The sequence below is a fragment of the Scyliorhinus torazame genome, chromosome 9 (genome assembly GCF_047496885.1).
Source record: "Scyliorhinus torazame isolate Kashiwa2021f chromosome 9, sScyTor2.1, whole genome shotgun sequence".
Classification (NCBI taxonomy): Eukaryota; Metazoa; Chordata; class Chondrichthyes; order Carcharhiniformes; family Scyliorhinidae; genus Scyliorhinus; species Scyliorhinus torazame.
The window spans coordinates 21,254,355-21,271,857 of record NC_092715.1 but is presented as its reverse complement, the minus strand read 5'-3'; the positions used below and the strand labels follow the sequence as shown (position 1 = coordinate 21,271,857).

Genomic DNA, 17,503 nt, shown 5'->3' with positions numbered 1-17,503 from the left:
GCTGCCCAACCTCTGTGGATATTACTGGGCCGCCAATGCGATGATGGTGCGCAAGTGGGTGATGGAGGGGGAGGGGGCTGCATGGAAGAGGCTGGAGACGGCATCTTGTGAGGGTACACGTCTGGAGGCGCTGGCAACGGCGCCGCTACCGCTCCGTCCATTGAGGTATACCACGAGCCCGGTGGTGGCGGCTGCCCTCAAAATTTGGGTCAATGGAGCTGGCACAGGGGGGAAGTGGGGGCCTCGGTGTGTACCCCAATACGGGGGAATCACCGGTTTGTCCCAGGGAGAATAGCTGGGGCGGCACAGGGCAGGGATAAGAAGGTTGGGGGACCTGTTTGTGGATGGGAAGTTCGCGAGCCTGGGTGAGCTGGAGGAGAAGTACAGGCTCCCCCCCCCGGGGAACACCTTTAGGTATCTACAGGTAAGGGCGTTTGCCAGGCTGCAAGTGGTGGAATTCCCGCTGCTGCCGCCACGCACGGTACGGGACAGGGTGCTCTCGGGGGCGTGGGTTCGAAAGGGGAAGATCTCGGCAACATACCAGGTGATGCAGGAGGAGGAGGAGGCCTCGGTGGAGGTGCTGAAAGGTAAGTGGGAGGAGGAGGTGGGGGAGGAGATCGAGGAGGGGACGTGGGCATATGCCCTAGGGAGGGTGAACTCTTCCTCTTCGTGCGCGAGGCTCAGCCTCATACAGTTTAAGGTGCTGCACAGGGCACACATGACCGGGACAAGGATGAGCCGTTTTTTTTGGGTGAGGACAGGTATGTTAGGTGCTCAGGGAGCCCAGCAAACCACACCCATATGTTCTGGGCATGCCCAGCGCTGGAGGAATTTTGGAAGGGCGTAGCGAGGATGGTGTCGAGGGTGGTAGGATCCAGGGTCAGAGCCGGGAGTGCAGGAGGCGAAAGAGGCCGGTATTCTGGCCTTTGCGTCCCTGGTAGCCCGGCGAAGGATTCTTCTTCAGTGGAAGGATGCGAGGCCCCCAAGCGTGGAATCCTGAATCAACGATATGGCGGGGTTTATTAAATTGGAGAGGGTGACATTTGGTTAAGGGGATCGGTGCAAGAGTTCTTCAGGCGGTGGCAACCATTCTTGGACTTCCTGGCAGAACGGTAGACAATGGTCAGCAGCAGCAGCAACCCGGGGGGGCGGGGGGGAGTGGGGGGTGGGTTCTAATTTATTTTTGTTTGTCTATACTGGGGGATCTGACGGGGTGTATATATATGCTATGTGTTTCGGCGGGTGTTAATATATTATTTATGTATAGGGGGAGGGGGGCACTGGGTTGTTTTGTTTTGTTTTGTATTTAATTGTATTGGGTTCCTTTTACATTTTGTTGTTGATATTTTGTGAAAACTTTAATAAAAATTTTTTAAAAAAAGAAGAGGCAGGCTGCCAATACAGGAATCCCCTGTGGCTGTCCCCTTCTCTAACAGGTGTATGGTTTTGGATACTTTAGGACGGGAATGACTTATCATGGAAAAACAACAGCAGCAGCCATTGCAGTAGCATCATGATTGGCTCTGTTGTTCAGCAGTGAGGGTCAAAGCACAGAAGAGCAATAATTATAGGGGACTCTATAGTCAGGAGCACGGATAGGGGCTGGTTTAGCACACTCGGCTAAATCGCTGGCTTTGAAAGCAGACCAAAGCAGGCCAGCAGCACGGTTCGATTCCCGTACCAGCCTCCCCGAACAGGCACCGGAATGTGGCGACTCGGGGCTTTTCACAGTAACTTCATTGAAGCCTACTTGTGACAATAAGCGATTTTCATTTCATTTCATTTCAGATAGGTGCTTCTGTGGACGTGAAAGAGACTCCAGGCTGGTATGTTGCTTCCCTGGTGCCAGGGTCAAGGATGCCTCTGAACGGGCATGGGGCACGGTACACGTTGGTACCAATGGCAGGGCTAAAAAGACGGATGAGGCCTTTCATCAAGAATTCATGGTGTTAGGTAGTAGACTAAAAATCAGGACCTCGAGGGTTGTAATCTCTGGATTACTCCGAGTGCCACGTGCTAGTGGGTACAGAAATAGGAGAATAGCGCAGATGGCTTAAGAGTTGGTGTAGGAGGGAGGGTTTTAGATTCCTGAACCAGTGGGACTGTTTCTGGGGAAGGTGGGACCTATACAAGTGGGATGGTCTACATCTGAACCAGAGTGGGACTAACATCTTGGCTTGTGGGTTTGCTGTGCTGTTGGGAGGAGTTTTAACTAATTCGGCAGGAAGAGACTGTTAGCAGAATAGGGACACAGTACAATACAGAAAATCAAGTCAGAGGGAATACAGCGGTAGTAAGTTTCAATGAGTAAAACAAGGATGGATGGCCTCTCCTTTATTGCCAGGAGTATTACAAGGAAAACAAGTGAGTTAAAGGCGAGGATTGACACATGGAATTGTGATACAGTAGCCATCATGGAGACATGGTTGACGGAGGGGCAGGATTGGCAGCTCAACATCCCGGGACATAGAATCTTCATGCGCGACAGAGGAGGGAGTAAAAGAGGAGGATTATTAGTTAAGGAATCAGTTACTGCGGTAAGGAGAGATGAAATCTTGGAGGGTGTATCTCCCACAATGTCAAATGAAGCTTTGTGAGTAGAGTTTAGGAACAGAAAAGAGACATCCACATTACTAGGTGTTTATTAGAGACCCCCAGATAGTTAGTGGGAAATTGAGGAGCAAATATCTGCGCAATTCTCAGAGACGTGTAAAAATAATAATAAAATAGGTTAATTATGTTAGGTGATTTCAACTTTCCCAACATTAATTGGGATAGTCATCGTGTTAAGGGCTTAGATAGAAAGGAGTTCTTAAAATGTATGCAGAAGAACATTTTAGCACAATATGTAAACCTCTCTTTACAACAATCTGAGGTCCCTATCTGCTTCAAGAAGACGACCATCATCCCTGTACCAAAGAAAAGCCAAGCAGCGTGCCTTAATGACTATTGTCCAGTGGCTCTGACATCCACCATTATGAAGTGCTTTGAAAGGTTAGTCATGGCACGAATCAACTCCAGCCTCCCGGATTGCCTTGATCCACTTCAGTTCGCCTACCGCTGCAACAGGTCCACAGCAGACACCATCTCCCTGGCCCTGCACTCAACCCTGGAACACCTAGATAATAAAGACACCTTTGTCAGAATCCTATTTATTGACTACAGTTCAGCCTTCAACACCATTATTCCTACGAAACTTCGTGGCTTGGGCCTCGCCTCCTTCCTCTGCAACTACTTTTTGTTTCAAAAAAAGATTTGGAGTACCCAATTCACTTTTTCCAATTAAGGGGCAATTCTGCGTGGCCAATCCACCTACCCTGCACATCTTTAGGTTGTGGGGGCGAAACCCACGCAAACACGGGGAGAATGTGCAAACTCCACACGGACAGTGACCTAGAGCCGGGATCGAACCTGAGACCTCGACGCTGTGAGGGAACAGGGCTAACCCACTGCGCCACCGTGCTGCCAGCTCTGCAACTACAATGCAATAATCTTTATTGTCACAAGTAGGCTTACATTGCAATGAGGTTACTGTGAAAAGCCCCTCATCGCCACATTCTGGCACCTGTTCGGGTACACAGAGGGAGAATTCAGAATGTCCAAATGACTTAACAGCACGTCTTTTGGGACTAGTGGGAGGAAACCGGAGCACCCAGAGGAAACCCATGCAAACACCGGGAGAATGTGCAGTCTCCGCACAGACAGTAACTCAGCCGAAAATTGAACCTGGGATCTGGCGCTGTGAAGCCACAGTGCTACCCACTGTGCATCCTCAACACCGTTGCCACACAAGGCTGTGTGTTCAGCCCCCTACTATTCTCCTTATACACCTATGACTGTGCGGCCAAATTCCCCGCCAACTTGATTTGGAAATTTGCTGATGACACCACCGTAGTGGGTTGGATCTCAAACAATGACGAGACAGAGTACGAGGAATGAGATAGAGAATCTGGTGAACTGGTGCGACGATAATAATCTCTCCCACAATGTCAACAAAACGAAGCAGATTGTCATGGACTTCAGGAAGCGTAGTGGAAAACATGCCTGTTATAACCTGCCTGCTTACCACTGGCTGGGGACTAATGGCAATCCCACAATCCTTAGGGAGTATGTGCTTCCCCAATGAGGGGGCGGAGAAATCATTAGCAGATTCCCTACATAAATAGAGCAGGCCTGTATGGAGCCAGCTAGAGAGGAGTGAGCAGCAAGGGAGTTACTGCTGGTTGTATATATGTATGTTATTGTAAATAAATGTTATTTCTTTCTATCCTACAACTCGAGTTGGATTCATCGTGGTCCTCACAAAACTGGCGACGAGGGTTAAAGTGGATAGCAGTCTACGCTGCTGAAGCCACCTCCCTGGATTTTTGTTGGATACAGGTGGAAGATTTTTTTCTGTTACACCATGTATGGACGTTTGGATGTTTTTGATGCTGCGCTGCAAAGTTGGAACCAGAACGCACAACGGATGCGTTACTATTTCCGGGCAAACAACATCACTGAAAATGAGCGCCAGGTGGTCATTTTGCTCACCGCCTGCGGCCCGCATACGTTTGGGGTGATTAGGAGCCTTACGTACCCAGCTGCGCCGGACACCAAGACGTTTGATGAACTTGTGACCAAAATGAAAATGTTGGCCCAGAGTTACGTCTGGTGGCCAGGCCTCGACACCGACACTGAGAAGGTGGCCCAAAACTGCTCCATTTGCCAGGAGCATCAGAAGCTTCTGCCGGCCGCGCCCCTACATCACTGGGAATGGCCTGGGTGGCCTTGGGCGCGCTTGCATGCGTATTTCGCCGGCCCTTTTCAAGGATCAATGTTCCTTCTATTAATCATAAGAACATAAGAACATAAGAATTAGGAACAGGAGTAGGGCATCTGGCCCCTCGAGCCTGCTCCGCCATTCAATGAGATCATGGCTGATCTTTGTGGACTGAGCTCCACTCTCCGGCCCGTACACCATATCCCCAAATCCCTTTATTCTTTAGAAAGGCATCTATCTTTTTCTTAAAAACGTTTAAAGAAGGAGCCTCAACTGCTTCACTGGGCAAGGAATTCCAGAGATTCACAACCCTTTGGGTGAAGAGGTTCCTCCTACACTCCGTCCTAAATCTACTTCCCCTTATTTTGAGGCTAGCCCCCTAGTTCTGCTTTCCCCGACCAGTGGAAACAACCTGCCCGCATCTATCCTATCTATTCCCTTCATAATTTTATATGTCTCAATAAGATCCCCCCGCATCCTTCTAAGCTCCAATGAGTACAGTCCCAGTCTACTCAACCTCTCGTCATAATCTAATCCCCTCAAATCAATGCCCAATCTAAGCATCTAACTCCCAGCAAGGGAGTTACTGCTGCTGTTGTAATTATATATGTTATTATAAATAAATGTTATTTCTTTCTATCCTACAACTCGTGCTGGATTCTTTGTGGCCCTCACAAAAATGCCCTTGTCTACATCAATTGGAACAATGTAGAAAGTGTCGAGAGCTTCAAGTTTTTAGGTGTCCAGATCACCAACAACCTGTCCTGGTCCGCCCGTGCTGATACTATAGTTAAGAAAGCCCACCAACGACTGTACTTTCTCAGAAGACTAAGGAAATTTGGCATGTCAGCTACGACTCACCAACATTTACAGATGCACCTTAGAAAGCATTCTTTCTGATTGTATCACAGCTTGGTATGGATCCTGCTCTGCCCAAGACCGCAGGAAACTACAGAAGGTCATGAATATAGCCCAATCCATCACGCAAACCAGTCTCCCATCCATTGACTCTGTCTACAATTCCCGCTGCCTCGGAAAGGCAGCCAGCATATTTAAGGACCCCACACACCCCGGACATACTCTCTTCCACCTTCTTCCGTCAGGAAAAAGATCCAAAGGTTTGAGGTCACGTACCAACTGACTCAAGAACAGCTTCTACCCTGCTGCCATCGGACTTTTGAATGGACCTACCTTGTATTAAGTTGATCTTTTCTCTACACCCTAGCTATGACTGTAACATTATATTCTGCAGTCTCTCCTTCCTTCCCTATGTACGGTCTGCATTGTTTGTACAGCATACAAGAAACAATACTTTCCACTGTATACTAATACATGTAACAATAATAAATCAAATCAAGTATATCAATGGGAAGTGGATAACCAGGGAAAGAGTAGGGCCCATTAGGGACCAATGGAGTGTTAGACGTTTTGCTGCTGTTGTATAAAGAGTCAAAGGTACTGCTCCTTTTTACAAACACCTTTATTTCACTTTAACAGACTCTGCACAAAACTCTATCTTCACATCACCTGACACAAAGGCCACCTGAAGCCTCTTTACATATCAGTGTCAATTATTGGATACTTAACATAAATGCGACAACTAATTGGAATGTCTCTTAACCCATTGCTTAACATGGAGAAATCTGTGAGTGGAGCCAGAGAACATTTGTGGGGTGTTAAACGAATACTTCATATCTGTCTTCACCCAATGAGGAGCTAGATATATAACTCGGGGAGAGACACTGAGGTTCTTGAGCAAATTGTCATTGGGAGTGACAAGGTATTGGAGGTGTTGGCAGGCTTAAAAGTGGACACATTTCGCGGTGCAGATGAATTGTGTCCGAGGATGCTGTGGGAAGCGAGAGAGGAGATTGCAGGGGTGGTGTGGCCTAGCTCAGATGTTATTGCTGTAGTATGTGATTTAAATGTGTCCCTCTGGCGATACTTACAGGCTCCTGGCTGTTCACACTGCTGACTGTGTCTTGTAAATGTTCAGAGAGCCTCTGGTGATGTGGGAGCCCCCCCCCCAGGCCACCCCTCTGGAAGCCCTCATATCTCAACAGTATCATCAAGTGGATGGGCGTGGCCAAGCTCAATCACGGCCCACCAGGTATTGGCACTCCTCAGAAGTGCATTCTTAAAGAAAACCTATGGGCGCGATTCAACTATTGGGGCCCAAAGTCCCAAAGCGAGCACGTTTAGCCGTGTGTTTTACGACTCACATTGTACAAGGGGTCTCAGCAGAGATCACGCAGCTGAGGCTGCACATAGCCCCAGTGCCCACACTGAGCGGCTCCGCTCGCCAAAGATGTGCAGGTTAGGTGGATTAGCCATGATAACATTTCTCGTTAGTGTCCATGTATGTGCAGGTTAGGTGGGGCTTCGGGGATACGGCAGGGGTGGTGGGCCTAGGTGGGCTGCTCTTTCAGAGGGTGGGTGCAAACCCTATGGGCCTCCTTCTGCACTGTAGGGATTCTATGATTCCCCAGTGTAGCGAGAGATCGGGATGCCATTTAGAAATGGCGTCCCGATCTCCAAGGCCCCAAAGGCGACCCCGCCCCAGCCTGAATGCACTATGGGAAGTCACCCCTGCCGTACGGCACGCCAAGCCCAATCGTGCACAGGCAAAACAATGCCAGCCTTGCTCCTTCGCAATACCAACCTGGCACCCCAGCAGGCGCATGCCCAGCTGGCAGTGCCACCTGGGCAGTGCCACCTGGGCACACTAGCAGTGCTAGGCTGGCACCCAGGTGGCACTGCCAGGGTGCCCACTACCATCAGTGCCGGGATACCACCCTGCCAAAGGGCATGCAGTTGGGTGCCTCCAATCCCCTGAGAGACCTCCAAGAGTGCCGTTCCATCTGGTCCTCGTTTGTGTCACGGCACGGTAGCACAGAGGTTAGCACTGTTGCTTCACAGCGCCAGGGTCCCAGGTTTGATTCCCGGCTTGGGTCACGGCCTTGCGGAGTCTACATGTTCTCCCTATGTGTGCATGGGTTTCCTCCGGGTGCTCCGGTTTCCTCCCACAGTCCAACGATGCGCGGGTTAGGTGGATCGGTTTTGCCCCGTAGTGGCCAAACGTTAGGTGGGTTTCTGGGTTCGGGGATAGGGTGGAGGTGTGGGATGAGGTAGGGTGCTCTTTCAGCGGCTGGTGTAGGCTCGATGGGCTGAATGGCCTCCTACTGCACTGCAAATTCTATGCTTCTCCCCAAAGATGTAAACAACAGAGAGCATTTTCTATCCACGGGAGAGATACCCATTCCTTACCTAATTTAAAAGAGGGGTATGATCTCTGGGGTGCTTTCCATAGGCGGTGACCCCATCCTCCTCACTTTTCAGCAAAACTAGCTGGCTGGACATCGTGATTCTGTCTTCCCCGCGTATGTATTATTGCAGCAGAGAAGACATGAGGCCCTTACCCACTGCAAAATGGGGGAGCAGCTTGAGAGTGGGGTTTGGGGGGGGGGGGGGGGGGGGGGGGATGGGAAGGCAGTGGCAAGCTGCATTTTTTATTTAACATGTCCTTCAGCTTGCAAATATACCAGTGGGTGGGGAGGCCTTAAAATTCTTCTCCCACCGCCACTATATATTATTGGAGGGAATAAATGCAGTTTATTCATTGTTCCCTGATAGATATAACTTCTCATTTCTGGTATAATTTTTAGTAAATCATTCATGCACCTTCTTCAGTGCCTTTAAATTCTTTTTACAATACGGGGACAAAAACTATTGACAGTAGCCCAAGTGTGGTCCAACCGAGGATGTAAAAGAGTTTAACAACTATACTAGTTTGCGATGCTATAGCCTCGAACTTTTTATCTAGAAATGTTAGCTACGTGCATTGTTTGCTTTTCTTTACAACCTGATTAACTTTCCTGACTACTTTTAGTAACTTGCATTTCAAAGGACCAAATAACTTGTTAACTGTTCCCGAGAGAGGTCTGTGCAGGTTTCAACTCTTATTTCTCAATGTACGTTTCTGCACTGCTGCTGTTTTGTGATTGCATCAATATGTTGTTCTCTTCGCTGTTTGGACAGACGGCATTGCCAATTGAGCATTATAAGCGCAAATGAAAATGTGAGAGTTGTGAATAAGATGTGATTAACTGAGCACATCTGTCAGCAGTAATATTAATAACGTCGGATGCATTGTCACAAAAATGCAGCTGCAACGGAAGATCATGAGATTGGTTTGGCTGAAGAAGGTTTTGCGGCTTGTTTGAGTTTATCTTTCCAGAATACCAACGTTGCTGTCTTCTTATCACGGTTTCGGGCTGCTCCTGAACAGTGTCCTGACATGAACCACTATTTCTGGCAATCCACTTCAAACAGTTCACCGCCCACTGTGGGGCACCTCCTGATACCACTCTAAACTTGAGAACTTCGGATCCCTGAACGTTGTCCTCCTTTGTCATTCTGCCTTGACGTGTCTGAACTTGTTGGTTTGTGCGTGATTCCTCTGTCCACTTCAGGGAAGATGGTGACGTTTGTGGTAATGTCACTAGATGAGCAATCTAGAGACTTTGGGGTCACGGGCACAAATCCCACATGGCAGCTGGTGGAGTTTAAATTCAAAGAATAAGTTAATTAATTGAACGCTAATCTCAGTTACCATGAAACTATCATCGTCTGTTTTAAAAACCAATCTGATTCACGAATGTCCTTTAGGGAAGGAAATCTGTTGCCCTTACCTGGTCTGCTCTACGTGTAAGGTTGTCGACTCTGACTGGTATATTCCGGGAGAAATTGGCAGAAGTGATATCACAAAAATACACACTTTAGGGAAAACAGGTCTGTTTCTCAATTGGAACCATTTTCCCTAAAGAATAGAACTGTTGGCAAACAGGATCAAGGAAAATCCGAAGGTGTTTTATGCATATGTAAAGAGCAAGAGGGTAGTCAGAGAAAGGGTTGGTCCATGCAAGGATATTGGAGGGAATCTATGTATGGAACCAGAGGAAATGGGAGAGATACTAAATGAATACTTTGCCTCAGTATTCACCAAAGAGAAGGACTTGGTGGATGAGGATATAGGGTAGAGTGTGTAAATATTCTGAGTCATGTTGATATTAATAAAGAGGTGGTGTTGGGCATCTTAAAAAGCATGAAAGTAGATAAGTCCCCAGGGCCTGTGGGATCTACCCCAGAATACTGTGGGCGGCAAGGGAGAAATTGCTGGGGCCTTGACAGTAATCTTTGTATCCTCATTGGCTACAGGCGAAGTTCCAGAGGATTGGAGAGCAGACAATTGTTTAAGAAGGGCAGCAGGGATAATCCAGGAAATTATAGGCAGGTTAGCCTAGTGGTAGTGCAACTATTGGAAAAGATTCTCAGAGATAGCATTTACTCACATTTGGAAACAAATGGACTTGTTAGTGATGGGACAGCATGGTTTTCTGAAGGGGAGGTCGTGCCTCACTAATTTGATCGAGATTTTCGAGGAAGTGACAGAGATGATAGATGAGGGAAAGGCAGTAGATGATGGATACATGGATTTCAGTAAAGCCTTTGGTAGACTGGTACAAAAGGTGAATTCACATGGGATCAGAGGCAAGTTGGATACAGAACTGGCTTGAGCTCAGAAGACAGAGGGTAACAGTAGAAGGGTGCTTTTCTGAATGGAAGGCTATGACTAGCGGCATTCCACAGGGATCAGTTCTGGAGCCTTTGTTGTCGTGGTGTATATGAATGATTTGGAAGCATCTTGTAAGGGGTCTAGTTTGAGGGCTATGGTGACGGCCAAATTACCAATGGCTCAAAGTAAGTATTCAAGGAGCCCGGTGTTGCAGTCCACAGTGAAGATATGGAATCAGTTGAGGAGGCATTTAAGGGTGGAAGAGATGTTGGTGCTAACCCCGCTGTGCGAGAATCATGAGTTTGAGCGGGGGGGGGGGGCGGAGGGGATGGATAGTGTATACAGGAGGTGGAGGGAAGTGGGGCTGGTCAAGGTGAGGGATCTGTATTTGGAGGAGTCTGGAGGAGTTAAGGGAGAGGGTAGAGCTGCCGAGGGGGAGTGAGTTCAGGTATCTGCACGTTAGGGACTTTGCGCGAAAGGTCTAGAAAGGTTCCCTACGTTGCCGAGATACACCCTGCTGGAGCGACTGCTGCTCCCGGATGTGGAAAGGGGGGAAGAATTGGGGATATATACAAGTGGCTGGGGGAGCAGAGAGGCGAGCGGGTGGTGAATATCAAGGAAAAATGGGAAGCGGAGTTGGGAGGGGAGATCAATTAGGGAGTATGGAGTGAGGCACTGCAAAGAGTAAACGGGACCTCCTTATGTGCAAGGATAAGCCTGATACAGTTTAAGGTGGTGCACAGGGTGCATATGACTCAGGCGAGAATGAGTGGGTTCTTTCAGGGGGTAGCAGATGAGTGTGAGAAGTGTGGGCGGGGGCCAGCGAATCACGCGCGCATGTTTTGGGGTTGTGAAAAATTGGGAAGATTCTGGGCGGGAGTATTCGCGGTCTTACCAGGATAGTGGAGGAGGAGGTGGACCCGGACCCATTGGTGGAGATATTTGGGGTCTCAGAGAAGCAGGAGCTCGTGGAGAGGAGGAAGGCCGATGTCTTGGCCTTTGCCTCTCTGATTGCACAGCGGTGAATTTTGCTGGGATGGCGGTCGGCCACCGGGGGTAGCGGCTTGATTGGGTGACCTGTACGACTTCCTGCGATTAGAGAAGATTCAGGGGGGTTTGAGGAAAGGTGGGGAATGTTTGTGCCCGTGTTTGAGGGCTGTTCGTCGCCGGGGAGGGTGAAAAAGGGCAAAAATCTGTACTGACTGTATAGTTGATTGTTGTGAAGCATGTTTCCCGGGGTGTTTGTTTGCAGTAACCTGTTTTAGAACAAAGAACAAAGAAAAGTACAGCACAGGAACAGGCCCTTCGGCCCTCCAAGCCCGTGCCGACCATGCTGCCCGACTAAACTACAATCTTCTACACTTCCGGTGTCCGTATACCTCTATTCCCATCCTATTCATGTATTTGTCAAGATGCCCCTTAAATGTCACTATTGTCCCTGCTTCCACCACCTAAAGAACAAAGAAAAGATACATGTTTTGATATATGTTTGTAAAAAAAAAAAATAGACACAAGCAGTGAGAAGAGGGGGCTATGTGGGAAAATATATGGACAGCTACTGGACAGAGCCCGAACGCCAGTGGACGGGGACCAGACAAAAATGGGAGGACGAGCTGGGGACAGAGGTAGGATGGGGACTCTGGAGCGAAGCACTGAGCAGGGTGAGCTCCACCTCCTCCTGCGCAAGGCTAAGCCTAATGCAGCTCAAAGTGGTGCACAGAGCGCACCTGACCAGAACCCGAATGAGCAGGTTCTTCCTGGGGGCTAAGAGGTTGATGCCACCTGGCATGTGTGGGCACTGTGCTTAAGCAGGGAGAGGTTCTGGTGAGGAGGGCTGGAGATACGGTTTGATGAAGCTGGGGCGGGCGTAGGGAGTTTGGTTGCTGGCATCCTGCGAGGTGCCGGCATGAGGGTTCACGGTAACATTCCGGGGGTTGACGGAAGGGTGGAGTGCCAAGGGGAGACACGAGACACTTACCCTTGCTGATCGTGGTAGGTCATTCATTCTGTGTCTACATTGAACCTCTGCCCCCTTGGTCAGTCTGCTGGCACTGATCTGCCACCGACTTCCAGGTGGGATTGGTGCCCTTGTGGCCCACCCGTGAGTAGATTGTGCCCCCCCCCCCCTCCACAGCATCCAGCAATCGAATGAAGACCTCCCCTGAAAATCTGGGAGCTGGTTTTCCAGCTGCCATCCTCCTGGCTTTACTGTGAGCAAGTGGTGTGGAGCCATTTAAATGCAGCGCTCCTTGATTGACGTGCTCAGGTGACCCCTGAGGTGGGCAAACCAGCCACTTTGCGCCTCGGGCAATGTTTTCACGGGTGGGGAAAGATTTTTGCAAATTACACTTTGCCGTTTTGTCAAAGAATTCCGCTCTACGGCCTCCAACAATGGTTTCTGGTTTCACAGTTAACTATTCGCCAGATATTTTTAATTGCATTTCCATTGCGGTGTCCAACGTGACTTCAAAAATATAAATATTGGCCCAAATCCTCCATCCTTGTTCACGGATGGGATTCATATAATCCCTGCAGTGCAAAATGAGGCCTTTCTGCCCATCGAGTTGGCCCCCCCAAAAGAGCACCCCCACCCCGTCCCACTGTCCCACTCTATCCCCGTGGCCCCAGGCAGCCTGCACGTCTTTCAGCACTAAGGGGCTATTTAGCCCAATCCCCCTAACCTGCACAGCTTTGGACTGCGGGAGGAAACCGGAGCACCCGGAGGAAACCCACACAGACACGGGGAAAACGTGCAGTCTCCACTCAGACAGTCACCTGAGGCCGGAATTGAACCTAGGACCCCGGCGTTGTGAGGCAGCGGGGGGGGGGGGGGGGGGGGGGGGGGGGTGCTACCCTTTTTTCTGGTGTCGCTGACAGTGAATGGAGTTTTGGCTGGAACGCCAAATTTTCCGTTCTCGCTCGCAATGGGCCTGCCACGGACACGATCAGAGAATGCCGCCCACTGCTTAAACTTTTCCATTTTCTTTGATTATTTTTAAGCATGTTCTGGTTATAGACTGTAATGAGTAGAACCAGCCACATGATGGGGTGAGCTGCATACTTTTCTCATGTTTATTTTGATGTGGAGATGCCGGTGTTGGACTGGGGTGAGCACAGTAAGAAGTCTTACAACACCAGGTTAAAGTTCAACAGGTTTGTTTCAAATCACTCGCTTTCGGAGCACTGCTCCTTCCACAGGTGATTCACCTGAGGAAGTACGAAGTCTTACAACACCAGGTTAAAGTCCAACAGGTTTGTTTCGATGTCACTAGCTTTCGGAGCGCTGCTCCTTCCTCACCTGAGGAAGGAGCAGCGCTCCGAAAGCTAGTGACATCGAAACAAACCTGTTGGACTTTAACCTGGTGTTGTAAGACTTCGTACTGTGCTCACCCCAGTCCAACGCCGGCATCTCCACATCATGGCTATCACCTGAGGAAGGAACAGCGCTCCGAAAGCTAGTGATTTGAAACAAACCTGTTGGACTTTAACCTGGTGTTGTAAGACTTCTTACCATGATTATTTTGGCTGCCTGAATAAAGAAATGCCTGAATAAAGAAATGGCGATCCGAGGTTGAATGATTCTTGTTGTTTGTTAAAGGGAATAGAATTGTGGAGAGACCGCACAAAATGTTCTTCAGCGTAAAAGAGGCCCAAACGTCTGATCCACAGGTAAACATCAATGTCAAATTGTATTATATCATTAATAGAATTGGCTATTAACTTTCTTAGTACAACACTGAGCTGGGACTATCACCACCGATTAAACTTTTAATTGTTTCTGTCCCTTAACTCTTGACGCTTCGTTAGTAAGTGCTGACCCATGGCATCCGACATCTTCCCGAACTGTTATAGAAACTGGATAGAAACTTTTTCTTTTACTTTAAGGTGTTAAGGGACGCAACCTCCAACAACTCAACTGAACATTGAGTTCAGCAACTTCAGACTGTGAACTGCCTCTTCCACCTTCACCCCATTTTTATTTGCTTTAATTTATTCTATTTCTTCCATCGATTCATTTTCCCATCCTCCCTTTTTATCCCGCTTTCCATCTTGGTTTTCCCTGACCACCGCCTCCTCTCCCCCACCCCACCTGGGCCACCTGTGCCCTGTTCCAGGTTTTCCTTTGACACACTGCTTACCTTTGTTCTGCCATTAACACATTCTGATCTCTTAATGTGCCACGATCAACACCCTTCTTAGCCATGAAATCTCCCATTTACATTCCCTTGTCTTTTTGTCCACAACATCTCTGTTAATCACTCCCTAGCCTCCACCTATTGCTGGCCCTCTATCCAGCCCTACAGCGGCACCCCTCCTGCCACAACAGTATAAATCTCATTCTCTTTCCACTTCTCGCCAGCTCTAACGATGAGTCATCCAAACTCGCAACGCTAACTCTTCTCTCTCCACAGATGCTGTCAGGCATAGATACATAGAAGATAAGAGCATTCATCACGATCATGGCTGATCATCCAACTCGCCCAATCCTGCTTTCTCCCCCTTAGCCTTTGATCCCATTATCCCCAAGTGCTATATCTAGCCGCCTCTTGAATATATTCAAGACCTGCTTAGAACATAGAACATAGAACATTACAGCGCAGTAGATTTTACAGCATTTTCTTTCTTTATTATAAAGCTCTGGTTAGTGTACTGCATTGAGTCCAGTTCTGGCCAGCAGGCTTTAGGAAGGATATTTTGGTCCTTGAGAAGATGCAGAGGAGATTTACCAGAAAAGTTCCAGGAATGGGAAATTTTAGCAAAAAGTTAGGTTGGAGATGCTGGTGTTGGAACAAAGGAGGTTCAGAGGACATTTGATAGAAGTGTAAAAGATTACGATAGGCTTAATTAAGGTAGACAAAGAAAAGCTGTTTTCATTAGCTGCTGGTACAGTACCAGAAGACTCAGAGTTAAGGTTTTGGGCAAGACATCCAGAGGCGATGTGAAGAAATACTTTTATATGCAGTGAGTTGCAGTGACCTAGAACTCACTGCCCATCAGGGTGGCAATGATGTGGAGATGTTGTGACTGATGAATCAGGCATTTACGCAACTCCTGACGGCTTGAACATACATGTCGAGTGTAGGGCAGCAGGCTTCGGAGGGGTCCAATTTGATTCTTTCTTCTTCGGTTGCTGCACCACAGATCTCTCTGTCTGCTGTTCCCGTTCATTGGTTGTCTCATTGGGTTTGCTGTAGGCCTCTTGGGGTCTGTGGAAGAACTCGCGGAGCCTCATTCGCCTGATGAATTCCTCCGTGTTTGCCACGAGACTGATGGGTTCATTTTGGTGGTGGTGCAGAAATTGAACCCTCTGCTGAGGACTTTGATTTTGTCTGGTTGAAGAGTGTAGTCCGACAAGTTGACAATGGATTTCCCTGTATTGTTTTCTACTGTGGTACCGGGGGAGACTTGGTTGCTGGTGGTGGTGATGCCGAGTTTCTCAAGCTTCCTGCTCTTGGTGTGCATATAGGTGACATAGTATTTGTCACGTCTGTTTGGCGATGTCCCGCAGCTGGTCTGCTGCGTCCTGAGCACAAGTTAAGAATATGGACTCTATCTTGGTTTCCAGGTTGCGGCGTCTGCTGTAGAGCTGGCGGACGAGGTGGTTGAGGAGTGTGAGAGAGGTGCGACGGCAGAGTCTCTCAGCGTAGTCTGTGTTGTAGGTCGACTTGAGTGGGTTTGTGATATGTAGTCCTTCCGGGATCTTGTCTGCTTTCTTGCATCTTTGTAGAAACTTGATGTCAGTGTGTATATGCGCGATCTTCTTGGAGATTCTCGCCACTTTGAGTCGTGGAAGATGAATGATTTCAAAAGGAAATTGAATGGGTACTGGAGAGAAATAAACCTGCGGGACCGCTGACACCAAGTGGGTGATTGGGACAGACTGGATTGCTCGACACTTGACTCGATGGGCCGAAAGGCATCCTTCTGTGCCATAATGATGCAATGACTCTACGATAGCTTCTTTTTTGTCTGCTCTGCCTAGCAGCACATTTCTTTCACTGTATTTCCATCCGTAAGACTTAGCTCTGGGTTGTTTCTGTAAAAAAGACCCTTTTGCTTTTCTTTCTATTTTTAAACCCTCCCTCAGCCTTCTCTGTTACAAAGAAAACAAACCAGCCTGTCTGAAATTCTCCATTCCTGCGATATTGATGTAAATCTCTTCTGTACTCTCTCTACTACCCTCCAATTCTGCATTTGAATATACCCCATTTTAATTATTCTGACATTGGCGACTGTGCCCCAACAACCAAGTCCCTAAACTCAGATATTATCTCCTTAGACATCTTCACCAATCTATCGCTCTCCCTCCTTTAAGATTCTTCCTAAAACCTACCTCTTTGACTAAGATTTTAGTCGTCTGCCACAATATACTATGTGACTCAATGTAAAACTTTGATGGATAATGCTCCTATGAAGCACCCCACTATGTTAAAAGTGCTATCTAAATGCAAATTGTTGCATACAGAGCATAAGAAATAAGAGTAGGAGTCAGCCATACGACCCTTTGAAGCTGCTCCACTGTTCAGTTAGTGGTTGATCTTCTATCTTAACTCCACTTTCCTTCTCCCCATATACCTTGATCCTCTTCGTGGTCAAAGAAATCTATTAACCTGGTGGCACGGTGGTGCAGTGGTTAGCACTCCTGCCTTTGCTCTCGGCCCTGGGTCACTGTCTGTGTGGAGTTGGCACATTCTCCCCGTGTCTGCGTGGGTTTCACCCCACAACCCAAATGATGTGCAGGATAGGTGGGTTGGCCACGCTAAATTGCCCCTTCATTGAAAAAAAAGAATTGGGTACTTTAAATTTAAAAAAAATCTATTAACCTTGATCTTGAATATACCGATTGACTGACTGAGATCCACAGTCTTCTCCGTTAGAGAAAGATTGACAACCCCATGAATGAAGGAATTTGTCCTCATCTCAGTCTTGCGTAGCTGCCTTGTCCTGGGACCATGACCCATAGCAACTAGACACTCCAGCCAGGGGGAAGCACTTCATTTAAGTGAAGTTTTTAATAATTCATGTTTGCAAGATCAAATATTGAAAAATTCTAAAGCCAAATGTAAGAAAATAAAGTTAAAGGAGACTGCCTGAGGGCTTTGTGATTCATCCAGCAGCTTTCGAAAAGGTAATTTAGTCGTTAAATTTGAATTTGTATGTGAATC

General features: G+C 48.1%; 1 protein-coding gene across 1 annotated transcript in view; it reads left to right on the top strand.

Moving 5' to 3' along the window:
• The window catches only part of LOC140429958 (uncharacterized), a 234,301-nt gene that overhangs the window by 54,807 nt on the left and 161,991 nt on the right, over positions 1–17,503 (top strand). Inside the window, exon 4 of the mRNA XM_072517548.1 lies at positions 13,936–14,006. Within this exon, the coding sequence (XP_072373649.1) occupies positions 13,936–14,006 (71 nt within the window). The remainder of the gene's footprint in view (positions 1–13,935; positions 14,007–17,503) is intronic.